The 27,905-nt window shown below is 38.4% G+C and overlaps 1 protein-coding gene across 6 annotated transcripts; it reads left to right on the top strand.

The window, feature by feature from the left end:
• The first annotated feature begins 1,432 nt into the window (after positions 1 to 1,432).
• LOC101747097 (piggyBac transposable element-derived protein 4) lies at positions 1,433 to 25,922 on the top strand. Of its 6 annotated transcripts, none has more exons than XM_038018187.2 (8): positions 1,433 to 1,569; positions 16,792 to 17,021; positions 18,284 to 18,604; positions 19,450 to 19,579; positions 19,931 to 20,005; positions 22,099 to 22,316; positions 24,083 to 24,265; positions 24,895 to 25,922. In XM_038018187.2, the coding sequence occupies exons 1-8, from the start codon at positions 1,512 to 1,514 to the stop codon at positions 25,117 to 25,119; spliced, it is 1,440 nt and encodes a 479-aa protein (XP_037874115.1). In that variant the 5' UTR covers positions 1,433 to 1,511; the 3' UTR covers positions 25,120 to 25,922. The 6 variants fall into 6 exon arrangements, with proteins under 6 accessions (XP_037874115.1, XP_062530222.1, XP_037874113.1 ...); XM_062674238.1 differs by lacking the exon at positions 24,895 to 25,922 and adding an exon at positions 24,557 to 24,851; XM_062674236.1 differs by lacking the exons at positions 16,792 to 17,021; positions 18,284 to 18,604; positions 19,450 to 19,579; ... (2 more) ...; positions 24,083 to 24,265; positions 24,895 to 25,922 and adding exons at positions 1,709 to 7,451; positions 7,990 to 8,160; positions 8,648 to 8,734; ... (2 more) ...; positions 9,228 to 9,298; positions 9,490 to 12,163 and having other exon boundaries at positions 1,474 to 1,569.
• The last annotated feature ends 1,983 nt before the right edge of the window (positions 25,923 to 27,905 follow it).

The raw sequence follows: 27,905 nt of genomic DNA, 5'->3' as shown, positions 1-27,905 counted from the left end.
ACGTAGTGCCATCTAGTAAATAATCCTTAACTTTATAATATGTGATATATAATATTATAGTGAGCTATAGACATTATTAAAACAAATTTTACTTTTAATGTCGTGTTGTTATTATTATCATTATATTACCGTTTTATCAGTATTCTTAGTCATTCATTTATTTATTACTATTTTAATAATTTTAAGTCATCTTGGCTACAGAATAAGATACTCAGTGTACTAGAATCGAAAAAAGCAATAAAAATAAAATAAAATAAAGTCGATCGATGCGACTAGAATATGATGAAACGCGAAAAACCTAGACGTATCTCTGTTAAATTTGATTTAGCTCATGAAACTGTTATAAATATGTACGTTCATGACATTTATTTTTACATATTATGTTTATTTTTAGTTGCCTAAAACGAGATCAAACCCTAAGACATGACGTCTAATTCTCAGCCGTTAGTATAGTTTAAGCCGGCCCTACCCTTCAAGCCTTCAAGCTTTGCGACGGAAATTGGCTAGTTCCAGTCCTTTTTTTATTGCTTAGATGGGTGGACGAGCTCATAGCCCACCAGGTGCTAGGTGGTTACCGGAGCCTATAGACATCTATAACGTAAATGCTGCCACCCACCTTGAGACATAAGTTCTAAGATCTCAGTATAGTTACAACGGCTGCCCCACTCTTCAAACCGAAAGGCATTACGCATTTAAGTAAAAAAAAAACCAGGGATAACATTATTTAAGAATGTCAATCAGAAGTTATTTTATTCGTATGAAAATGCTAAGTATAAGATCTTTATGACGCGAATACACAATGCATAATCTGGTGCAATTATTTTTAGTTTGTATATGATTCAACACTCATTACTGGGTGTAGGGTAAAACGAATTTTATCATTCGCGTACACATATGTCCGGAGGATCCTGTAGTGACACTTGTCAGTTGGGTTATCCATCAAGGAGTGGCGATGGATTGGCGAAGATTGACGATAGTCTGTTGTGTGTATGCTGAGACTTTTGGTCAATTACTTTCTGCTCCCAAATTCCTCTTAAACTCTTAGGTTTCTAATTATACTAGTTGTATGGCATATTGGAACATAGGCTTTACCTAGCGTGTGGGTGAGCTCTCGGGGTTCAAACCGGAATTGTTGCTAACACTGGCCCTAGCATGAGCAGTGCTTCGCAGAATCTACCACCGGATCGGAATCACGACCCACTGAGAAGATCCGGCGAGAAACCCAGTGGGCTTTGTCATGGGGTAGGACGGTGACCGGCGATTGAGGGTCCTAAAAGCACCGAGAGTGAATCCGGGGGATCCGACAAAACATGTTTCGGCGACAGCGGTTTTGCGTTGCCCCGTCGCGACCCGATAAGATTGTCACCCTAGTGTGATGGCAATGTCGACGTGGAGGTAAATAAAATTAAACTGTATTTTATTTTCTGAATCTATTTAATTCATTATAAATAACACTGGGTGTTCAGTTTAAAACTAACTTTGTTTTCGTCTACACTGAAATATAAAGCGAAATGGACAAAAAAGTTACGACGGCTGAGCTTATCACACAATCACTGGCAATGCTATGCAGTAAGTCCACCTCTTGCTATTGTTACGCGCTGGGGTTCGGGATAAATAAAAAAATCTACCTGTATTCAACACTTAGAACACTTAAAACATTCAACAAACACTTTATAATTCTCAATTCGCTTCTTCCGCTTCGCTTCAGGTGATCCGTTCGTTGTTTCGCTTCGAGTAGTTCCAATTACCGACTGACTGCGTGCCATCTCTGCAACGTTTTTATAGCCGATACATCCCTAGAATTATCGAGAATATTCCACACATTTCGAGTATTGTGTTTCTGTTATCTGACAATAGATGGCGTTGTACTTCTAGATGCTACTAGATCCTTCGATATTCGTTCGACTATTCGGCGAAAAATGGTGTTACTCTTAACGGCGTAACATTATTTATGCACGCCTGGTAACAGCGTGTAATCAGCCAAGTTCTATGATCGCCCGATATTCCAACTTATCGTTGTGTTCTATCTACGTATTTCTCGAATAAAGTTCCTATTGACATGAGCCCCTGGTATTTCAGAATGTTACTTCGTGCTTTTTACCATTGATATCTACGCCTGGTATATTTTGTTACCCGCAAAACAATGGTGGTTTTGTCTCAAATTTTCAATGTAGAAATTATTATGATTTCTTTGTGAAGGCTCGGTAAATGTAATTATCAAGACAATTAAGCCAATAATAGCTCTCAAATATACAGACATAAGATATCTTAACAATATTTTCAAAGCGAAGATTTCAAGTTGTAATGAATTCTAATAACAATTGTGTGTAATAGTGTCTAAATGAGTCGTCTATTATCAAAGGTGGCAATCTGTGCATTTGGACAAAAAAATGTTATTGATATGTCAATACAGATTGATTTGAATATAATCGTCTCCTTCAAAGAATACCGTTCAAAACCTGCATTAAATAAAGGTTAATACTTAACCTGTTATTTATCTAAGATGTCGTTCAGAAGAGTTTTGTGACTGCCAATGGAATACAAAGTCAATAATTCGTTTTTCTGATTTACCAATAATTGTCCAAAAGTCACATTGCCGGCTTTGATAATAGTCGACTCAAATATTAGTGCAAGTCCGCATAAAAATGGCTAGCGGAATAGATCCCATTTCTTATATTTCAGTTGTCGTAAATACATTTTAATTCTAAACGTAACTTAAAATGAAGCTTTATCCATAAATAAAAGCAAATAATACTGACGTTTGCTTGCTCTAAGTGTCACAAAGTTGCTATATAAAGTTTTACTGTTCTGTGTACTTTCGACCCAACCAGATTATATTGCATCATTTATTTATTTTATCTTTAAGCGGTCTTACAGTGTACTTACTTAGTACAATGCCATCAAATATAATTTCATTTTCAAATTTGAAGTTTTTGAAGTGAATCTTCTTAAGCGACTTCCAACGAGGTTGCGTTAAACGTTTAACGCTACAATACTAGAAAGAGACAGAGCGAGAGTGAATGCGTGGCACTCGAACGCATGTCCGTAGTATATGTCGGCGTTACACCAGGATTTACACACATAAGTTCTTTTACAATGAAAATACAATACAATTCTATAAAACTTTAACATTACTTGTTTACAACAAAAAGCCACGCCTGAGTTACTCAGTGGTTTTTACACAATTAGCCATTTTGTGTTGGTTATAGCAACTACAACTTCTTTTATACAAACAAATGTAATTACTGCGAAACAATTCACAAAACATAGCTTAATATTCAAAATACATATTTTAGTGATTTTACATGACTCACATTTAATTTATTTTACATTAATTACTTTTAATTAATATTAACTAACATTGTTATTATCCAGCCTAATAATAGATGGCGCCAACAACATCATTGCATAACAATTACAATACTTAATTAAATTATTAATACTGTTAATTATAATATAAATTATTATTAATATTTATGCTTTATTCATATTTAATCATTTATAGTCATTTGTGTTTTTAAACAATAATATAAACATTAAACATATTCTGAACATTTTCACATCAAAACAGTGTCTGCTAATAATTAAATATGGTAGAATAACAGTTTTGTTGCTAATAATAAATAAATATTAACATAGAATAAACTAAACTATATATTATTAAGTTAATTATTGCCAACAGTGGCATTTGCGCCCATACGGCCATACTGATTCCAGCGCGTCCCTTGCGCTGTTTTAGCATTTCACATAACAGTAAACAAGGCATATCCCCTACTGGGATCTACCCAATACACAAGGCATCATTCACCCTTACGAGATCTAGCTAACACACAAGAGAATCACCCAACGGGATTTACCCAACACACAAAGCATCACTCATACAGGTCTAGTTAACTCGCAAGCCATCACCCTCACAGGATCTAGCCAACTTACCAGGCATCACCCTTACGGGATCTAGCCAACACACTCGGCATCACCCATACGGGATCTAGCCAACTCACAAGGCATCACCCACTTGAGATCTAGCCAACCCTCAAGGCATCACCCATTCGGGATCTAGCCAACTCATAAGGCATCACCCATTCGGGATCTAGCCAACTCATAAGGCATCACCCATTCGGGATCTAGCCAACTCATAAGGCATCACCCATACGGGATCTAGCCAACTCTCAAGGCATCACCCATACGAGATCTAGCCAACTCATAAGGCATCACCCATACGGGATCTAGCCAACTCTCAAGGCATCACCCATACGAGATCTAGCCAACTCATAAGGCATCACCCATACGGGATCTAGCCAACAAGACCAGGATTAAGGATTCGCATGGTGGCCCGCCAGCGTTTTAGGAAGGATAATTGGATAGGAAAATAAAAGTAGCCACTTTAACAAATTATCAATCATTTTACAGCAGAACTAATCTCTCTGCCCATACGGTCAATTTTTCAGTTATCAGAATCCTCTGACATTAAGAGGATAGATTTACCTGTATCAAACCTTTACCATTACCAAACCTTTACCTTTACCTTTATCAAAACACATTGGATGGTACAGACCGCTCGTCCATCCATTTCTCACCAGCTGATTCAACTTCCCCTAATTCATCATTCAGCGGACCATTTCCAATTTGCTTTATTTTAATGGCAGGTAGGGAACATCATCCTCCTAATGCCTCTGCATTTTTATTTTATTTTTGTGCTGTAGCTTTTAATCAACTGTAAATCTTAAAGCTGCCTGTTAGAGCTTATTAAATTATATTTTACAAACATGTGACATTTATGACCCATCAATAGTTCAGCATGCCTGTTGACCATGCTCGTTCTCTTTGCAATAATGTGGTACTGAATTTCATACTGTTCACAAGTTTTTGAAACTTCTGAATTATCTTTTATCTTGGTGATTTTTATAAAAGTGACAGGGTTCCAAAAATGTAACTAAGAATTTTAAAGCAGAAATCAATACAGAGATCTGTGCAATCCTTTTTCTTGACTAATACTAAAGTGGCATCCCCACTAGAAACCTAGGGTGCAGAGAGTTAATCACCCACTCATCCAAAAATAAATAATTATGAAAGGAAAAGTAATAATATGGAGCTACTGAACAGGGATGAGCTGTCTCTTATTATGACATTTTATTACAAGTTTATTTTTATTGTAATATGCTTGAACTCCTCACAATAAACAGGAGACATACAGTATGTACAGCGTTGTACTATCCTATCCAAATTAATTATTTCAAATCCAACTTTTATCTGCCTGATCACCATCTATGAGACATGATTTGCAAAAGTTACATGATGATTGAATAATGACTCCAAACTTGAGCGTTCACTGGATAGAAACTTATAAAAATAGATAAGTTCTCTTCAAAGAGTGCAACACTGAGAAGTTATTTTTAAAAGATTAAAACCTATTAGGATGTCAGCAAGACTGTCAGTATTACCATATGATTATGATTACCATATGAAATTCTATAATAGTTCTAGTATTTTTCTCCATTAAAAGTCACAATGCTTTGTTTTGAAATCAGTTGACCCCTTATGCTCAAAAACTTTACATGAAGTTGTTTAGCTTACTAAACTAGATCTGCAATGATTTAAGTCTTATTAGTTGACCCCTTATGCTCAAAAACTTTACATGAAGTTGTTTAGCTTACTAAACTATATCTGCAATGATTTAAGTCTTATTTGTGGTGATACGTTTGTCATCTTGACGGCGGTAACAAGTTTTCTCGAAATGACGCAAGTGACGCAGTAACCACATTTAAAACTTTAGTGTTACTAAAAGTGCCACGAAGACTGAGGGAATCATTATGTGATTTTGATAAAACTGAATTATGTTTAGATTATTAACATTAAATTAACTGTATTTTCAATTTGACGCTTTCGGAACGTTTTTAGAATCGATATTATTTAGGAAGCGAAATACATACCACTGCGTATTTCTCAATAACTTGGATCGAATAGGTAAATTTAAGATAAATACCTGAAATCAGTATTTTTACCATCTCAGCGTCAGTAGCTTTTCCAAAACATCCACGGTCTAGAACTCATTTTAAATATCCACATCCTTACTGAATACATGGATCAGTTCGTCCCTCACTTGCTCCAATGCGGTTCAATACAAAGACCAGATATCGGCTTAATGCTTATGTCTTGCTTGCTCTTTTGAACTCGATGTTCATGCGATAAAACAATTAGCTTCGTGATAGTTTCGTCCACATTTCCGCATCGGTCTTGATGTCACGCCCTCATCGGAGTTGAACGGCGGCAAATAAAAGTTATAATGCCACCAAAAGGGTACAGCATTTGCAGATAACATCACTTTTCGCCTTTTTATTACAGGTTGAGATACCCATCACTTGTTCAACAGTGGGTTGCTTCATTCGGGGGCTTACAATTAATTTTGGGGCTGTGATCCCACTTCTGATGTCGGCGTTACACCAGGATTTACACACATAAGTTCTTTTACAATGAAAATACAATACAATTCTATAAAACTTTAACATTACTTGTTTACAACAAAAAGCCACGCCTGAGTTACTCAGTGGTTTTTACACAATTAGCCATTTTGTGTTGGTTATAGCAACTACAACTTCTTTTATACAAACAAATGTAATTACTGCGAAACAATTCACAAAACATAGCTTAATATTCAAAATACATATTTTAGTGATTTTACATGACTCACATTTAATTTATTTTACATTAATTACTTTTAATTAATATTAACTAACATTGTTATTATCCAGCCTAATAATAGATGGCGCCAACAACATCATTGCATAACAATTACAATACTTAATTAAATTATTAATACTGTTAATTATAATATAAATTATTATTAATATTTATGCTTTATTCATATTTAATCATTTATAGTCATTTGTGTTTTTAAACAATAATATAAACATTAAACATATTCTGAACATTTTCACATCAAAACAGTGTCTGCTAATAATTAAATATGGTAGAATAACAGTTTTGTTGCTAATAATAAATAAATATTAACATAGAATAAACTAAACTATATATTATTAAGTTAATTATTGCCAACAGTGGCATTTGCGCCCATATATCCCTTCCTATGGCAGACGCCATCGGAAAAAATGTGCCATGGTGGCAGCCTCCCGCTCCGGTCACGATAAAATAAACGCTTAGCTGGCAGGCGACCGGAACGGTCAGTAATTTGATGCCGCTGTTTTCATTCGAAAAGCGCACTTTAAAACACGTTCTGCAGTGTTCTAACGCATACAACTGCTAGAACGTTAAACAAAGACAAAATATAGACGCTTTCTTAAGTAAACTTACATATGTTTTTAAGAAAAAAAAACCTCATTGTTCCGGACTTGCTAACGCGGAGTAGTTGGAAGTGTTTGTGCGTCTATTTTCAAGTGTTTTTAAGTGGTTGACGACAGTATAACGAGATAAAGTTTTGAAAAAGCGATGGAAAGGTATGTAATAAGCATATTTCTTTGTTTTTGTACGTGTTGTGACACGCTTTTCGTGGTAAAACATTGATATCTAACACCTACTCAGGCTTAGCACACGCTCATGTCGGCCAAACAAACCATTCATTTAGCACCAAATATTGGTAGATTTGTGTAATTTATGGAAACAATGAAATAATTACTTAACTATTAACCTTTTCCAAATTGTAAATTTATTCAAATCTTTCATTAATTAGAGAAATATCGAATAAAATAACACGCGTCCCTCCACTGACCGGACCGGGACGATGACAGTTAGGTTATTTCGGGCAATGCGGCCATTTTGTTCGCTCGCTATCATAATATGGATAAGACTATTGGATCTACTTTTATATGGTGTTTGGTTTGCTTTGACAAATCATTTTGAAAAACTTTTTTTTTATTTCTTTCTTTCTTTATTCTTTTGCACTTGCGCTTTATTTAAAACTAATTTGAATGTCTTTTTCCTGCACCCTGTTAACTGCATGTGGCTTATGTTGCGCTTTTGATTGGATTTTAATAGTGAGAGAAGTTTGCGGGTGAGGGGAGGCAGTGCAAGAGCAACAGGCGTGCGCACTCGCGGAGGTCGTTCGAGTCTTCCCACACGTGGTGGTTCACGAACAGGAAGGGTACGAGGTAGAGGAAGGGGGTGCCCGCGGTCTTCTGTTGAACAGAGGCCGTCGGCAAGTTGCGCGTTAGTATTTTGTTTTTAATGGAACTTCAATTTTAAGTACTTGTTAGGGTTCCGTACCCAAAGGGAAAAAAACGGGACCCTATTACTAAGACTTCGCTGTCTGTCTGTCACTAGGCTGTATCTCAAGAACTGTGATAGCTCGAGAGTTGAATTTTTCACAGATCATGTATTTCTGTGGCTGCAATATTAAAAACAAAATAAAATAATTATCAAGGGGGGCTCGCATACAACATAGGTGATATTTTGTTACTTTTTGCTCGATATTAATAATAATGGTACGGAACCCTTCGTGTGCGAGGCCGACTCGCACTTTTTTTAGTTTTTTTATATTTATTAGCCAGTTTTTTTATATTTATGTAGTGACACTGCATCTCATGAGTAAATGTGCATTTATTTCATCATCATAATTAGCCTGAATCCACTGCTAGAAAAGCCTCTCCTCCATGACGCGATCTTCATTGTCTTATAAATGTGATTGTATTTACAGATTTAACCTTATTGCAATTGAGGATTTGCCCGCTGGGGAACCGATAGAGCAGGCATTGACGGAGCGAAGTAAGCGTTCATGGAACCCGTAAGTATCAATCCTCACCCAATTTATTTTTGATTTATTTGCCAACTTTATCACCATCATCATTTAGCTAACTGTCAATATTACAATACATTATTATTTTCAGCCGAAATTATGAACCTGACGGAGAGGACATTCCAGTAATTTTGTCTTCACCTGCGATTCCGCCATCACCGGCAATGTATATTTTTTTATCATAATAATTTATTATTAATATCGTGATAGTTGATTTTATAATACTTATAACCTATGATGTTTCAGGTACGTTGAATGTGGCGGCAGTGGTACGAGCACGCCATCTTCTAGATATAATATACAGATTTCTGTACATGGCAGCCGTAGTCCTTCGCCGTCACATAAACGTGTGCGTCGATCGCTTTGCCCAGACCAAGAACATGATACTACGTAAGTGGTATTTTTCATATTTCAATGTAGAAGAATGAGATGATGGGAGAGGAAGGTGTTGATTCTAAATGTATACTATTGTACTACACAGGAACAGAGATTCTATTTCATCGCTACGTCGACCGCTACGAGACTCTGAAATTTGCTACTTGTTGCACTATGGTAAGAATTTAATAAATGTAAATTTGCGATGTAAATTTATGTGCATGTTGGCACTAAATTACTAAATAATTAGTATAGGGCATAGGGCGATTTCAAATTAGCTATTGATAACATCTTACGCAAAGTTTTTTGTTATCACAAGCACAAGCTTACTTTTCTCAAGACCTAACCGTACTATTATATTCAATTAGGAAGTGACGACGATGACAGCGATGATGAGAGCCAGAATGATAACGACGAAATCGTTCCCATGATTATCCCCCGGGCAGCTGGAATACTGATGGACACTCCGGACGACGAGGAGATTGAGATTGACACGGCGGCGGCAACTAAACCTCTTGTGACATCTTCCGCGCCTTCCATCATTTCAGCACCTACATCACCAGCGCGTGATACCGGTATGAAGCCTAGTCATTTTTTTGAATTTGACTGGGGAACTTTCCCTGACTCTCCTATACCGCCAACAGAAAGGCGTGAATCTTTTAAGGAACACTCTGGTCCCACTGTTGCTGTAAGTGACCCTTACGAGATTTTTAGACTTATTTGGGACCAGGAGTTCATGGAATTTATTGTGCAGGAAACAAATAGATATGCCCAACAATTAGCTGCTGAAATGTTGGACGGCGGGGAATTACAGGCCTCCAGTAGGATTACAGAATGGAAAGAAACCAATGTAGACGAGTTATTGGTGTTCTTCGGAATATTACTGGCGATGGGAATCGTCATAAAGAACCGGGTTGAAGAGTACTGGAATACGGAACAAAACATCTTCTCCACTCCAGGTTTCAAAGTATATATGTCGCTTAGGAGGTTCCAGTTACTCAGCAGGTGCTTACATTTTAATAATTCCGAGAACTTGAGAAACCTCAACCTGGATCCCTCACAGGCAAAGCTTTTTAAAGTGGAGCCTGTGATTAGCCATTTGAATTCCAAGTTCACGGAATTATATATAATGAAGCAGAACATTGCTTTAGATGAATCGCTGCTGCAGTGGAAAGGTTGGTTGAACATCAACCAATTTATTCCAAACAAAGCTGCAGCAGTGGGCATAAAAACTTACGAAATATGTGAGTCGCAGACGGGGTATTTATGGCGATTTAAAATCCATGCCCATAAGGCTTCGCCTACAGTCTCAGAGGCTGATCCATTCACAGCGAGTACACCGGCGTTGGTTCTTAACCTTATCAAAGGTTTAGAACACAAAGGATACACGTTGTGGATGGATAACTTCTACAATTCCCCAGCACTTGCCCGAAAACTCAAATCGATTGGGTTTGATTGTGTCGGTACGTTGCGGACAAACCGCAAGTATGTCCCGACGGAACTGACCAATCTGAAAAAATCTCAGATGAAGCCCGGGCAAGTAGTAGGCTATACCAGTGGAGATGTCGATTGCATAATATGGAGAGATCAGAACCGCGTAGCGACGATCTCAACGTACCATGGCAATGCCGTCTCCACTAAAAACGGAGTAACAAAACTTATTTTGATACGTGACTACAACATCTGCATGGGTGGCGTGGATAAAAAAGATCAGATGTTGGCTGCATTCCCAATTGAACGCAAGAGGACACAAATTTGGTACAAGAAATTGTTTAAAAGGTTACTTAATGTTTCTGTGTTGAATGCCTATATCATACATAAACAGACCGCCACGGAGGTCTTGGACCACAGGGGCTTTAGAAAAAACCTGGTAGAATCCCTTTTGCGTAGGCATTCAATAAAAATGCAGCCATATGTCTTTTCTGCCAGGGTACAAGATACCATTTTCGAGGTGAGCCGCCATCACCCCGCCGAATATCCGCGGCTAACTTCATTAAACAGCACAAATCGCCATCGCCACCCATGTAAAGTGTGCGGCAAGCGCACGGTAACGTATTGCGTAGGTTGCGACAAACCTGTGTGCGTATTCACATGTTTTGTGAAACTTCACAATTAATATAATAATAGGGTAAGGCCAAATAATTTTATGTACCTATGTTAATTATTATTTCTTCTCAATTGTAAGTAGCCTACATGTTAACTTTTTTTAAGACTATCAAAACATTGTTGACATATTTCAAGAGTTTATTTTGTGTCTGATTTTTTGTCTTAAAATTTTTCGTCTTAAGTTCTTAAGAGTATTTTTTTGTCTGATTGTATGTACATTTTTTGTAAGAGTAAATTTGATTTAGAGAGAGAATTTGAATTTGATTTTTGATTTAATAATCTGAAAAAAAAACTTTTTATACATTTTTTTTTCTAAGAACAAGTAAATAATATTCTGAAACAACAGAAATAATATAAATACAGTAACTGACCGGACCCGGTCATTCGCCAGACGGAGGGTAAAAAGTCGCATCCACGTTAAGACAGTCGTTTTCGCGTGCCATCTTAGTAAATAATTGTTGTTTTATTTCATCATTTTCTAATAAATGTTGTATGAAAACACCATCTTTATATCTTACAAGCCTTTTGCAAATTTATTCATGTTTTAGGAAATACATTATTAACTCATAAAAATAATTGAATACTACAGTACAGATCATTGTTTGAATATACCTATTTTTTCTTAGTTTACACAGGTTTTATTTGAATCTTAATATCTTTATAATCTTACATATTTCAGACGTAAATATTTAACACAATTGAGATTATGAATCAAACATCAATATAAACATACATTTCAATCTCACTTGATCAATATATTTCTCAGAACTAAGCTTGTAACATGAGCTATTTTCAACATCCGGCGCAAGATCTACCACTGCGGCCGATTTTTTGTAAACGTTCTACTGATATTTTTTTGTATAGAATGATGTGTAATTCTTAGGATTATGTTTTGAAATAGTGTTTGTCAAAGCAAATTAAATACAAATATGATCGCTTAGTTGTTTTATTAAATATTTCTGTCAGTATTTACACCTAAAATTGGAACAAAATCTAAATCTGCATATTTGACTTAAATTAATTTACTATTTTCACACCTTTGCAGTTATTATTAGTATAAAATATAATAGCTTGGTCCTTTGTGATTCTAAACCTATAGCATAATGCACTGGTTTTGAACAATAAAGCAGTTTAATTACAGTTTTTTCTAAAAAGTATCTTCTAGAATTAAGGGGGAAGATAGACCTCTGCCAGACAAGGCTTTTTTTCCATTATGGCGGCCGCCAGATAATATAGCTGACCGGACCGGGACGCTGCCATACGAAAGGATATACGTGTTATAGGCCAGTGCGAGCGTTAGCAACGAGTAGCGTCCGATATCTTAATGAAGTATTAAAAAAATATATATATGTCGGCGGCAGCGCGCCAGGGATGGCTGAGCGGTAGTTTCCGTCATCACTCGTATTTGGTTGAACTCAGTTTATAAAAAGTCAATAAAACCTTTTGAATAATAATTATTGAAACTCAACACACACAACTTTCACAATGACAGGATAAACCGACAGTTTCGTTGCACATACCGACAGACAGACTGACTGACTGTCAGAGACTCACTGAGACGGACGGACCGTCTGATACGGACCGAATGACTGTCTGACACGGAATGCCACGACTCTGTCCACGTACCGCCATTTTATACTGTGGCGCCACGGAGTCTACCCTACATTTTGTGACATTTATCAAAACAACATTTCATCATTTAAAATAATAGTCAAAACAACTTCTTAATATTACTAAAAGTTGTTAACCACGACACGGCCATTCTGACACGTCACACGTCCTCGTGTGATGGTTAACCTACAATCAAAAACATCCACGAGAACACTTGTTCCGCTCGATCACTCCTGACTACACTTTACGACTTATCGGAAAATTTAAAAGTCATCAAATAATTTTTATTCTAAACACAAATTCTATAACGACATCGAAAGATTACACAAACGAAAATAAGTGATTTACTACTGCTGCAAGTTCTCCCCGTACAATTCATGTACACAGTAACTAAGTCATTCCTGTGACTACAAGTGTTCAATGATAGTCATCCCTGTGACTACAAGTGTTCAATGATATTCATCCCTGTGACTACAAGTGTTCAATGATAGTCATCCCTGTGACTCTAATCGACAGTCATCCCTGTGACTCTAATCGACAGTCATCCCTGTGACTCTAATCGACAGTCATCCCTGTGACTCTAATCGACAGTCATCCCTGTGACTCTAATCGACAGTCATCCCTGTGACTCTAATCGACAGTCATCCCTGTGACTCTAATCGACAGTCATCCCTGTGACTCTAATCGACAGTCATCCCTGTGACTCTAATCGACAGTCATCCCTGTGACTCTAATCGACAGTCATCCCTGTGACTCTAATCGACAGTCATCCCTGTGACTCTAATCGACAGTCATCCCTGTGACTCTAATCGACAGTCATCCCTGTGACTCTAATCGACAGTCATCCCTGTGACTCTAATCGACAGTCATCCCTGTGACTCTAATCGACAGTCATCCCTGTGACTCTAATCGACAGTCATCCCTGTGACTCTAATCGACAGTCATCCCTGTGACTCTAATCGACAGTCATCCCTGTGACTCTAATCGACAGTCATCCCTGTGACTCTAATCGACAGTCATCCCTGTGACTCTAATCGACAGTCATCCCTGTGACTCTAATCGACAGTCATCCCTGTGACTCTAATCGACAGTCATCCCTGTGACTCTAATCGACAGTCATCCCTGTGACTCTAATCGACAGTCATCCCTGTGACTCTAATCGACAGTCATCCCTGTGACTCTAATCGACAGTCATCCCTGTGACTCTAATCGACAGTCATCCCTGTGACTCTAATCAACAGTCATCCCTGTGACTCTAATCAACAGTCCCTTTATGCGAACCATTGCATATAGATTTCTCCACAAGAGAACATTCGGCACCAGATTCCAAATAAAAATAAAACGACTCACCAGATTTTTCTCATTTACCAAAATACCCGATGTTACGCAGCTACCGGCACGTCACGGCGTCGCTCCGCTGCTGCGTTGCTCGCGGCCGTCGATGACGTCGCGCCATCAATTTGCCTCGGCGGCAACTCGTAGCAATGTTTTTGCTTAGATGGGTGGACTATGAACGAGCTCACAACCCACCCGGTGCCATGTAGTTATTGGACCCCACTGACATCCACAACGCAAACGCGTCATCCATCCCGAGATACAAGTTCCAAGGTCTTAGCATAGCTACAACCGCTGCCCCACCATTCAAACCGAAATACACACTGCTTCACGGCAGAAATAGACAGGGTGATGGTACTCGTGCGGTCGATGGCACTATACGGAGCACCCGTCTGGTGCCACGTCCTTACCCACGAGAAAGTCGCCGCGCTGCGACGCCGGCAGCGCGCGATCGCAGTCAGAGTCATTCAAGGATACCTCACAGTCTCCTACGAGGTGGCGCGCCCTAACGTAAGTATAGCCGGAGCGCGGGGGCTCCAATCTCGGCAGTCCGAGCTGGAGGCGTGGTCTCGTCGTTTGGCGGACCCGTCGGCCGGCCTCCGTACCGTCGAGGCGATCTGCCCGGTTCTCGCGGACTGGGTAGACCGCGACCGCGGAAGACTCACCTCCGGCTACCTGTGCAGACTCACAATACATTTTACCACCACGCAAACTTTTTACCACCGCAAATCTTACCAGCCACCACGCAAACTACAATTTTGCGGGTTCCACCTCTCCTACACGATGTTACTCCCACACTGCGGAAGCCAACCGCAAACACTTGTCAAGCACGCACAAGCACGCACTTCACCAGAAAAACTTGCATCCGCCAGCGGAACACGAACACCGCCGCATCGCCAGACACGAACGCACCGGACGTCTTATCTTACAGGTCACGACGACTTCAGATCCGATTCGTGTCGGAACTACCCACTCGTCATGACAGATCCATTATTGCGATCGAAGTTTCACTTGAGACTTGCACTTTTGCTACGTGTCGTATTTCCGCTAGTAAATGCCATGTGATAAGTCGAGAGACAACTGGGCAACATGAGCCAGAACGTAAGATGTGACGATTTCTTCGTGGCTCAGATCTTCCATCGAGGTAGCAGACGTTATTACACGACTTGCGTATGCTGCATTCACGCTTTTGTGGCTTACCATCGTTGTGAAATCCGCGACATGATAAGGCACCGCCTTTCAGGGCCCCACTGAAGACTACAATGAGCTATGCACCATCCAGTAGACGTTCATCGAGGTACATATCAACCGTATCGCACCAAGCACATGGATCGGAATCTGTCTGTTCCCGATGAATTTCCGACCCGTGATCTCACATACCGTTACTGGTATTCTGATTTCTGATCTGCATCATGTCTTTTCGCTGTACTTCGAACACGTTCAAACACGTCACGCCAGTGAGAGTAGAGTCTTGATCCCACTTCTGATGTCGGCGGCAGCGCGCCAGGGATGGCTGAGCGGTAGTTTCCGTCATCACTCGTATTTGGTTGAACTCAGTTTATAAAAAGTCAATAAAACCTTTTGAATAATAATTATTGAAACTCAACACACACAACTTTCACAATGACAGGATAAACCGACAGTTTCGTTGCACATACCGACAGACAGACTGACTGACTGTCAGAGACTCACTGAGACGGACGGACCGTCTGATACGGACCGAATGACTGTCTGACACGGAATGCCACGACTCTGTCCACGTACCGCCATTTTATACTGTGGCGCCACGGAGTCTACCCTACATTTTGTGACATTTATCAAAACAACATTTCATCATTTAAAATAATAGTCAAAACAACTTCTTAATATTACTAAAAGTTGTTAACCACGACATATATATATTTATTTTTCTATCTATAATTTAAAATATATCTATATATATAAAAGAAAGTCGTGTTAGTTACACTATTTATAACTCAAGAACAGCTGAACTGATTTGGCTGAAAATTGGTAGGGAGGTAGCTTAGAACCGGGAGAAGGACATAGGATTACATACTTTTTATCACGTTCCCATGGGACGTGACATAAAACGTGGTATAACAAAACGCAACTGATATGTAATAACAAAACGCAACTAACAGCTAAACGTAATATATTCTATGGTTAATTTTATAGTAGAATTTTGAAGTTGACCGGTTGATGTGTTTGAAAGAAACCGTATGGCGGAACAAAGTTCGTCGGGTCCACTAGTATAATATAAATGTTGAAGATGTCGTATCTCTTATACACAGCATTCCCTATTACAGGAGCAATCTGATTTAAGGGTGAAAAATGAATAAAACCACAATAGTTCACATCGAAAAAGAAGTTTCACTTCATTCACACGCACCAAGATGCAACGGTGCAAGCGCACCGTTTTTTTTAAAGTTTTTGATAGTTCTATTTGAGTGGATACGCTCTTCCTCACTTGTAAGTGCCATTTGGTTGGCGGAAAATAGTGGTATTGGTACTTGCCCACGGGCTTCGGACCAATGCCTAGTCTCTTAGTGTGGGCGCTGCATCTTGTCAGATATGAGCGTCCTACCCTTGAAATTCTAGTTTTTTAATAAAATTTTCAGTTTCGTTATTGGCATGTCAAACCGGTTATATATGCGCATGGCCGTCTTACACGACCTCAAACTTCGAGTCCAATTCAACACTTTTGGACAGGCCGATGTCTGCGTGGGAGATATCACTACTGGGCAGCTTGCCTAACTTCGGAGCACTGTTGGCTAGTCCCTTCTGTGGACTCGCCTTCAACATTTTAGGAAGAAAATACGCTACGATATTCTTCGGTCTACCTTACGTGGTAAGTTTTTGTTATTATTTTGATTGCAATACCAGTGCACATTTGGTGTCGCAATTTCTGGTTTTTACCTCTGATTTCAATATTTATCCGAAAAAAGGTTTTAGCTATGAGTTTAAATTACTAGGAAAATACTTCCCGATCTTGAACATCGTGAACTTTTTCTAAAATTCTGCTATGTTTGGGCTTTTAAAACCTAAAATATCACTCACACCAGTTCTGTAATAGCACTGAATATCAAATATCAAAAAAGGCAATACCGTCTTTGTAAAATCGGTATAAGAACAACTGCTTAATTCTTAAACTCGAAAAACTAATGACTCCCTAGTGGCATGTAGCGTCCGCCTATCCCAGAACACAAGATATTTAACCGAAGTCTGAATCTCAGGAGCTTTTTGAGAAAGTTTGGCAGTTATACAAGTTCTAAATAGGGACCCTCGATTGGTACTTTTATTCGCTCAGTGGAAAATCGTCTCTTTGTCGCTAGCCCCACAGGCAGAATTTGAAAAAAAACTGAATTTGTATAGCAACAGTATAGCAATATAGCTCACATCATAATTATTTTATTAGTACTTCTATTTATATTACTATCAACTCGAATGTTTTAAAAATAACCAAAAAACAAATTGACGTATTTCGTGCGTGTGGTTACATTAATCCACAAGTACCTCGCTGTCTGATAAGTAAATCACTGCAAACAAACAGCAATTACCTGGCTTTGTTGTAAGCTGATTAGAAGTAATACTATTATACTTTGTTGTAATGTTATTATATTAAACTTAGATAGCGGGAAAGTGTCTTGAATGCCTGCGTTCTGGCTTGAAAGGTGGGGCAGGTGTAATTGTACAGAATTGAGAGCTCTTGTCTCAAGCTGGATGACGGTAGCAATGGTATGTTGCCTATGGGTCCCGATAATCACTTGATATCCAAAAATTATATCTAAATTTGTGTCCAAATTTTTCATTAAATATCTTAAGATATGAGGTCAAAATAAATGTCAGTTGTATTGTATAACACCCATGATGCGTGTGGTCACATATAAGACCTATATTATTCGTCCCAACGGCTGCCCCACCATTCGAATCGAAACGCATTACTGCATCACGACAGAAAGAGGCGAGGTGGTGGCACTTACCCGTGCGGACTCACAAGACGTCCTACTACCACTAAAACAAGACTATCATTTTACGTAGTAAAACCTGATCACGCGAACAAACAAAAACAGAAACGAGATTTTACATATATTTCTCGTTGTTTTATTTCAGATCACATGGACAATAATATCTCTTACGGATAATGTGATCCTAGTACTTGTGGCCATGTCGATCGCGGGTGTGGGCGTTGCGGGGCAAAACGTTGCAATAATTTACGTGTCAGAAATCGCTCATGATTCAATCCGAGGTGGTCTCACGGCATTCTCATCATCGGGGTATATCATAGGGCTTTTGACGTCATACATCTTGGGAGGAAAACTGACGTATCAACAGGTTGTTTATACGCATTTGGGGTTCTCAGTAATGACGATGCTGTTGTTGACCTTACTCCGCGAGAGTCCTGTGTTCCTGGTAATGAAAGGCAGGGAAGAAGTGAGTTTTTTGTCTTTTTGAAGTTATACTTCTTTAGGCGCGTTATGAAAAATTGATGAGAGTGAAATTTTACGATGCGCGCACACCGTGACACAAAATTAACAGAATGAAGTTGCCCACTAAATCGCTCATTACAACGCGACCGACGTAACTTGGCGAGTCTGAATATAGCCGCAGGTGAACTTTCCGAACCGTACCCAGAATTACCGAATTTATACGATATCAAGAAAAGGGATGTCCAATATGCGTGTTTGAGGATGTTGTTTAATCGATTTTTTTTCAAATTGATTAAAATTTAAATAAATAAAAGAGAAATAAATTTAATAAAAATAAAGTATAACTTCTTACGCGCGTACTTAAGTATACGCACCCTTTTTTTCTTTAAATATGTTTTTTATTGGTTTGGATGCTAGGAATGCTGGACTGGTCGTTGCGAAAAAGCTTGCAAGAGACCTACCTCCAGCAGTGGACGTCTGTGGGCTCAAAGATACAAGCTTACATGACAAAATGAACTTAACGTATGTTCAAGATCTTAAATAGAAAGTGACTTTGCGTCAGATACAGTATGATGCTTTCCAACGCCCCAAAACAAATTTCAAGACAGACCAGTGGTGCTCAAACTAGGGGCCTCGACCCCTATGGAGGCCGCCAGAAGGTTGTTAGGGTCGCATTTTTTTTTAATATTTCGGTCGATTTAGCAGCTCGTAATAAGAAAGATCTCTCTAATGAAGGGGTCATAGTCGAAAAATTGCGCACCACTGAGATTATAGACGATATGCCTTGGTTATGCCAATATAAATAAGAGAGTCGTATAATAACTAAATGGTTATACTGTATGTTGGCAGGAAGCGGAAAAATCTATAGCGTTCTATAAAAGATTGAAAATCGGTTCAAAGGACATAGCATTTGAAATTGACAAAATCAGATTGCAGATTAATCCTAGTTCCGAGAAAACTTATCTACCTGTAGATACTGGTGAGTAACATTTGTGAAAAGCATTGTTTTCTATCACAAATATTTCCACGGGAATTCGCTGGGTGAGATTTTCATTCTAAATTTTTGATTGAAATTTGTATGACAGAATTTTTTTTTTTTATTGCCTTTGTAGGCAGACGAGCATACGGCCCACCTGATGGTGAGTGGTTACCGTCGCCCATGGACTTCAGCAATGCCAGGGGCAGAACCAAGCCGCTGCCTACCGCTTAATACTCTCCACAAGCCTCGTTTGAAGAAGGAGGAAATGTTGCCGAACTAATGGATTGTAGAGTTTGCCTTGTTGGAACTTTACATACATACTAATATATATATTATTTTATTTACATTCAGAAGAAGCAAAAGATTTAGCGAAACATGAAGAGCAACAAGTTGAACAGAAACCGACATCGTCTTGGAAATTTTTGAGTAAGAGTTATTTTTTTATTATTATTTTTTTTTTTATTGCTTATATGGTTGGCCGGGCTCACAGCCCACCTGGTGTTAAGTGGTTACTGGAGCCCATGGACATCTACAACGTAAATGCGCCACTCACCTTGAGATATAAGTTCTGAGATCTCAGTATAGTTACATAGTATATATAGTTAACAATTTTAATTCCAAATCTCTAGTTTCATTGCGAAAATCGTACCATATAAATGTGAAATACACCGCTTGTTGCCTGACTTGATGCCCGGGGCGATTGGTTTACTTATTATTAAATATAAAGGTAACGTATGCTCACGAATGATATTAACGTTGGAGCAACAGTACCCAGTTATGTATAACACACTAAATTTGAAGTCGTCGTGAAAGAAAGAAAGAAAGAAAGAAAGAAAGAAAATCTTTATTCGCCAGAAATATAGTTTACAAGATATAGGACATAGCTTCATATATTTCGCCTGTTTAGGCATGCGAAAATTTAATTTATTTTTATATTAATTATAACACAAAATTTACTAAATCTATCTATTTTTACATTCTATCACTTCTTATTCTAATATTTTATTATGTACAACACTTATCATTTAAAAATTCTTGCACACTATAATAAGTCTTGTCTATTAGCCATAAATATAATTTTCTTTTAAATTGAGTTAGTGGAAGATCTCTTATGCTGTTTGGTATCTTATTAAATATTCTGATACTCATAGGATAACAGTTTGTATGGTAGTAACGAGTATTTATACTTGGTAACATTAGTTTAGTAGGGTATCTTGTATTAAATTGACAGTACTCGCCACACGATTTATATAATTGTGGGTGCTTTTTAACAAACAAACAACATTCTTGTATATATATGGATGGTACAGTTAAAATATTATGTTTTTGGAAGAATGGTTTACAAGAAGTCAGAGGATGAATATTGCACATGGCACGAACACATTGCTTTTGTGCAATGAACACTCTATTTATGTGACTAGAATTTCCCCAGAGGGGTATACAGTATCTGATATTTGAGGCGACATATCCATGATAGGCCTGTAATGCAGTTTTTAAATTACATATTTTTGTAAGTCGCCAAAGTGCATATGAGAATCGATTAATTTTACTACGTACGTACTTGTAGTAGATTTGCCTTTTTGAAAACCGTGTTGTTCAGATTTTATAACTTCAGATTTATTAAGAAAAGTTGTGAGTCTAGAATGCATGATTTTTTCGAATATTTTTGCAAGTATAGGTATTAAAGTAATCGGTCGGTAGTTATTGATGCATTCCTTATGTCCTTTTTTGTATATAGGTTTCACTATTGAGATTTTCAATTTATCAGGAAATGTACCTTCAGTTAATGAAAGATTGATAATATGACAGAGTACAGGTGTAATGGCTATTGCACATTGTTTTAGTATAAAGGTGGGCAGTTCATCATAACCTGTTCATTTAGTATTATTGAGAGAATGAATTGTTTTATAAATTTCTTCACATGTAGCTGGCATTAAAAATATACTTGAGCTAGATATATTTGTGTTTTGTGTATTTATTGCTTGTATATTATTATAGTTTTTATTTTCATTAAGGATAAGACGTCCGGTGCATTCGTATCAAGCGATGCAAAAGTGTTCGAATCCCGCAGGCGGGTACCAATTTTTCTAAAGAAATACGTACTTACGACTGACTTCCACGGTGAAAGAATAATCATCATGTACCTAATAAAAATCAAACCCCCAAAATTCTAATTTGCGTAATTATTGGTGGTAGGACCTTTTGTTAGTCCGCATGGGTAGGTACTACCGTCCGGCCTATTTCGGCCGTGAAGCAGTAATGCGTTTCGGTTTGAAGGGTGGGTCAGCCGTTGTGACTACACTGAGACCTTAGAACTTACATCTCAAGGTGGGTGGCGCATTTACGTTGTAGATGTCTATGGGCTCCAGTAACTACTTAACATCAGGAGGGCTGTGAGCTTGTCCACCCATAAAATAAATTAATACAAAGAATATTGGCATCATGGGACATCAGTGATTATGATCAGATTTCGATCCGTGGCTCAACACAATCCTTATTCGTTTTTATTTGAATTCCAGTGAAGTCAAAGTCTTCACAGCGCGCCCTGGCCACAGTGCTAATAATCATGACCCTGATCATATTAATGGGCTGCGTGGTGCTACAAGTGTATGCCGAACCGCTCTTCAAAGAAGCTGTACCTTCGATGCCGCCGAACCAATGCGCCATATTACTCGCTGTGGACTTTTTAATTGCCAGTCTCGTTTGTGTATTTATTATTGATAAGTTTGGCAGAAAGGTAAGGCATTTTCTGATCATTTCACTGACGGTTATACGAACCAAATCAAATCAGACGCGTCATAGCTTTACGGTAGAAACAGGCGGGTAGGTATCGAAAGGTGAGCTCACAATAGGCCATACTATATTGTTTTTTTTCCCCTACCTATGCTGATAGCCTTGAGAGGCTATATCAGCTTCGCCCTAACGTGTAAGTGAGCTCACGGGCTCAAACCGGAGTGTTGCTAACACTGGCCCCAGCAAGAGCAGTGCGTCGCAGAATCTATCACCGGATCGGAAACGCGACCCACTGAGAAGATCCGGCGAGAAACTCAGTGGGCTGTGTCTGTGGGTAATATATTGATAAAAAATGTTGTTGTTATTAGATTAGGAAACGCTAAAGCATTTCAAAATTACCGTTTTCTTGTGCCTTTTTAAGTATTATACCTTTTAAGCGACTTTAATATATGGTTAGTATTCGTATGTAACTATATGGATCAATAGTGGATTTCTAACAATGTTATCCAGCTATTCCATTCTAGCCATTTTTAGTACATAATACTATGACACCTCTTCCATTCTATTTGCGCCTGGTGGATATTATTGGCTCCTCCTGGATTGAGCTAAGGTGGCTGATGGATAAGAATCAACAATTTCTTTTGAGCCTCAATTGAGCCCACATGACGTGAGACATGAGGTTAAAGATTCTTCTCGGTTTTCCTCTGTATTCAGCATGGCAATCGACTTCTGGAGATGTTGTTCCCAGTGCCGAGTTTGTGTATTCTTCAAATAATGTTATTTTGATTAAAACTCATCATCATTATCCTGCCCTTCTCAGATTCACCTGGGGTCAGCGCAACATGTTTTCTCCTTCCATACTCCTTTATCATATACCATTTCTTCGCTCACTCCCCTCTTACCCATATCGTCTTTTACGCAACCCATCCATTTCTTCTTAGGTCTACCTCTTCCTCTATCCTTCCATCCTTCCACATTCATAGTTAACATTCTCTTACTAACCTCATTTTCATTTCGTCTCATCACATGTCCATACCATCGCAAACGCGCACTTCTCAGCTTCTCTGTCACAGGTGCCACTTTCAGACTTCCTCTAACATATTCATTCCGTATTCTATCCATTCTCGATTCATTCCGTATTCTATCCATTCTATTTTGATTAAAACTATGTTGTACAAAAACGGAACAGAACGAATTGAAGTTGATTTTTCTGGATTAGTAATCAAATGCGGTGAATTAATGTCCCATTTAAATGATGACCGAAAATTCAGTCAACGTTTTGGCATAATCAAAGTTCATCATCAAAATTCCCATAGTTGTGCACTTTCATAGATGTTAATAAATCAAACCGACATTATTACTCGCTTACTTATATTAAATTTGAAGAAACACTAAATTAACAAATTAATATAATTCAGACGATATCGATGTTTCCGGCAAAGAGTCAAATGAAAATGTCTCAAATCTACAAAAAATTAAAAGTTTTTTTTGCATGAAAGAGAAAACAACAGCAAGTTTAGGAGAAAATTTCTTTTGTGGAATTTTAAGTCAAAATCTAGTGGATTTTAACTTTAAAGTCTTAATTTCAAAAAACTATTCATAAACATAGTTCTCAATCGATGACTGACATTGACATTCATAATCCTTTAAAACAAATCTAGCGTGCCAACAACTAACGAAAAAAAATACCCAAATTCCCACACGATTGATCAGTGAACGACGTGTCGTGTACCAGGAGAACATAATTGAAAAGAGTCATTTTATTTTCAGCCCCTGCTAATAGTGACGGCAGCAATTTCGGGCGTCTGCATGTTCCTGCTGGGCTTGCAACTGCAGACACATTTCGCGCCACATTGGTTCACGGTGCTAATCATCTACACGTACAGCTTCGTCTACATGCTGGGCTGCGCTGCTATACCGTTCGTATTGAGCGCCGAACTTTTCTTGCCGGAGGTTTGTTGATAAATCTAAAATTTAAATTTGAATTACATTATTTTTTTTCAACATAAATGAAAGTACATACTTGTTGAACGTCAAAAAGAACTACCGCCAATTCACAAAAACTAGCCTCCGTCCTGCGAAGAACTGGCTAGAAACTCAGCGGGCATGTATATATATTTTTTTAAATATTAGATATATTTTTTTAAATATTCATTTTTACAATGAGTATTATAACGTAACAATTATTGCAATATTGAAATGCCCGGAGCGGAGCGATAATTCTTTGTATTCATGTGTTCCTAGTATAACAGAGAGAGAACAGGACTAAATTGTCTAATGGATCTAATGGATGGAAAAATGGGATCACATGGGAAGCGTCATCTTTTTAATAAAAAAAGAATCATCAAATTCGATTCACCCAGTAAAAAGTTATAAGGTAACGAACACAAAAAAAAACATAGTCGAATTTTTGAAGTCGGTTAAAAAGAAAAATATCTGGCTGCAGGATTTGAACACCGGCATAGTAGCATCGCTCAATAAGATTAAACCAGGCGTCTTAACCTTTGGGTTTTTATATATCACTGCCTTTAGATCACAATTACTTGTTTCGTTAATTTGACATTTACTCCTATACTTTTCAGGTGAGGAGTCTCTGTAATAGCATCACAATGGTTTGCCTTTGGTCGGTCAATTTTGTGACTCTTCTGGTGTTCAAGCCGCTGGCGGAATGGCTGGGCCTCGGAATAGTGTTCTACTGCTTTTCAATGTTCAGTTTCGTGGGAGTTTTATTTGGCTACGCATACATACCGGAGACGAAAGGTTTATCAGTGGACGCGATACAGTTATTATTTTTGAAGAAAAAATAGTGTACCACGCATTTCGTTCGAGATCTTTCAGTGCTTAAAATCTAAAGCAAACCTTACTACATATCTACCGTCAAGTACCATCAGCCCATTCAAAGAATGAATAGCGTATTTTCATTGTCTTATTATTTTCATTTAAAACTAAGGAGTGTGTTATCGGAGTTTTGTAACTATTTCGCGTCTCACCCTTACGTAAAGACGAAAAGAACAAAAGAAGAAGACAACGTCCCGTCGTGACTTGCATCTCGCGTACACAATATTACAATATAACTTGAAAAGTTTTGATAAAACGCTTATTGTAAGAGTGGCATTTTTTGCTTGATGACTGCCATTGGATTTAATACAAATCGTTTGACGTATGCATATCTATATAACATAAGTTCGCTGAACCAAAACGATATGTGATGCGTCGCGGAAACAAATATCGTTTATTTCATGTCTCTCTTACCACCTGAAGGAAAACTCTGCTGACACTTACTCATAGTCGCAGTGAAGTAATATTTCAGTATAACATCATCATCATCATCATCATCAGCCTTTATCTGCCCACTGCTGGACATAGGCCTTCCCCAATGGCTTCCACATAATGCGGTCCTCCGCCTTCCGCATCCAACGACTTCCCGCCGTGCGCACTAAGTCGTCAGTCCACCTGGTTGGAGGACGCCCCACGTTCCTTGTACCCATCCGTGGCCTCCATTCGAGGACTTTCCTCCCCCACCTGGCGTATAACGATGGATACTTATAACTAAAGTATAATACATTATGTGTTGCAAATGTTTACATTAAATAAAGCTAAATGAGACATCTGTTGCTTATTTTTAATTGTAAATACGATTTTTATTGCTTACTGCACCCGGTGTAAAGTGGTTACCTGAGCCCATAGACATGTACAACGTAAATACCGCCACCTACCTTGAGATCAGTATAACGGCTGCCCCACCCTTCAAACCGATTACTGCTTCACGGCAGAAATAGGCAGGGTGGTGGTACCTACTCGTTGGGACTCAAATTAAAATTATAATGTAAAAAAACATAATTTTGCGGGTTTGATTTTTATTACACTTTTATAATATGTTATTCCTTCACTGTGGAAGTTAATCGTGAACATTTGTTAAGTACGTATTTCATTAGAAAAATTGGTACCCGCCTGCGGGATTCGAACACCGGTGCATCGCTGCATACGAATGCACCGGACGTCTTATCCTTTAGGCCACGACGACTTCCAGGACGTTTTAATACGATGATACAAAATGTTTGATAAAATAGTAGGTATACATTGAAGATGAGCGAATTCATGACTAAGTATCAAGTGCATCGCGATAATAAAAGGCAGAGGTAATTATCGTGTAGCAAAATGTTACGGCCATTGTCTTGGTGGCTACCGTAGGGAATTACTTTAAAATTAGAACCAAGTCTGCTAGTTGCAAAAGCGAGGCGATTGTTATTAAGAAAATATACTCGATCCTTTGGACCAAATGGTAAACAGTCGACGTCGCCCTAAACACGTCATTACGGATCCTCCCGATCTATTAACGGTGCTTTTAGGCACCAGAAGCACCGGTCACCGTCCTCGTCGAACCCGTTGCTTGCGACGAAGGGCTCGACGAGCGAATGAACCCACAGATACGACCCACTGAGTTTCTCGCCGGATTTTCTCAGTAGGTCGCGTTTCCGATCCGGTAGTAGATTCTGCGAAGCACTGTTCTTGCTAGGACCAGTGTTAGCAGCACCTCCGGTTTGAGCCCCGAGCGCTCACCTATACGCTAGGGTAAAGCCGAAATAGCCTCTCAAGGCTATCAGCATAGGTAGAAAAAAAGGAAAAATCCATGATGAATAAAAGTCACTGTTATTAATTTTTATTTAAAGATGTAAATGTTTAGAATTATTTGTAGTTTCCATTAGGTTATTTATTGAGCAATTAACATGATAACCAGACTATGGTTTAATCAGAAGATGCGAGTCTCTGGCCTTGGTCTCAAATTAGTTCTCTATCTTTAGACCATTTTATATTATAATAAAACTGCTAATTAAATTTTAAATCTTATAGTTTACGTAGCAACTACCTATTCTCTATGTGTCCACTATAATTAATATTGTTTATTATAAAAAATAATTGGGAACACGTTATTAATGGGTTCTTACCAGCATTTTAACATTGGATTAGTCCCTGGTATTTCTGCGTGTTGCAAGCGCTATCATAAAGGTTAGACTACAAGAACCTCTTAAATAATAACGAAGAGCCTGCAGTGTAAGCCAGCGCACAATTACAATGGCGTTGCGAAATAAAGTTTTGAAAAATACAAAAACTGCATTTCATTTTTTTATGTCAGCAGTTGCGACATTCCACTTCCGTTTTCCTTTATCATGGAAACTAAACAAATTCCCAAAACTGAGCATTTTAAATGATGAAACGTATGAGAAAGTTAAGTGATGAATACTCGGCGCGGTAACCCTATTTAGATTATTTTTTGTCCTACCTAAGCGGTTACGCGTTACGGTTAACCTAAGAGGGTTATACCAGCGTAACCAGGCGAGTAGGTGAGCTCACGGAGCTGTAATTTGAGAACGTTGCTAACACTAGCCCTAGCAAAAGCAGTGCTTGGCAGAATCTACCATCGGATCGGAAACGCGACCCACTGAGAAGATCCGGCAAGAAACTCAGTGGGCTGTATCTGTGGGTTAATTTACTCGCCGAGCCCTTCGTTGCCACATACGGGTTTAACGAAAACGATGACCGGGCTATTTAGTACAATACGTTCTGGTATATGTACCTAAAGTATGGAATTTTC

This window comes from Bombyx mori, chromosome 20 (assembly GCF_030269925.1).
Source record: "Bombyx mori chromosome 20, ASM3026992v2".
Classification (NCBI taxonomy): domain Eukaryota; kingdom Metazoa; phylum Arthropoda; class Insecta; order Lepidoptera; family Bombycidae; genus Bombyx; species Bombyx mori.
This window is presented reverse-complemented; position numbering and strand designations above follow the sequence as displayed.

Bases quoted from the DNA above. Each gene is read 5' to 3' on its own strand.
- LOC101747097 (XM_062674236.1), top strand. The intron at 8,735-8,837 runs GTAAGTATCAAT...TATTATTTTCAG, and splicing joins AGTAAGCGTTCATGGAACCC to CCGAAATTATGAACCTGACG. The intron at 9,137-9,227 runs GTAAGTGGTATT...TGTACTACACAG, and splicing joins GACCAAGAACATGATACTAC to GAACAGAGATTCTATTTCAT.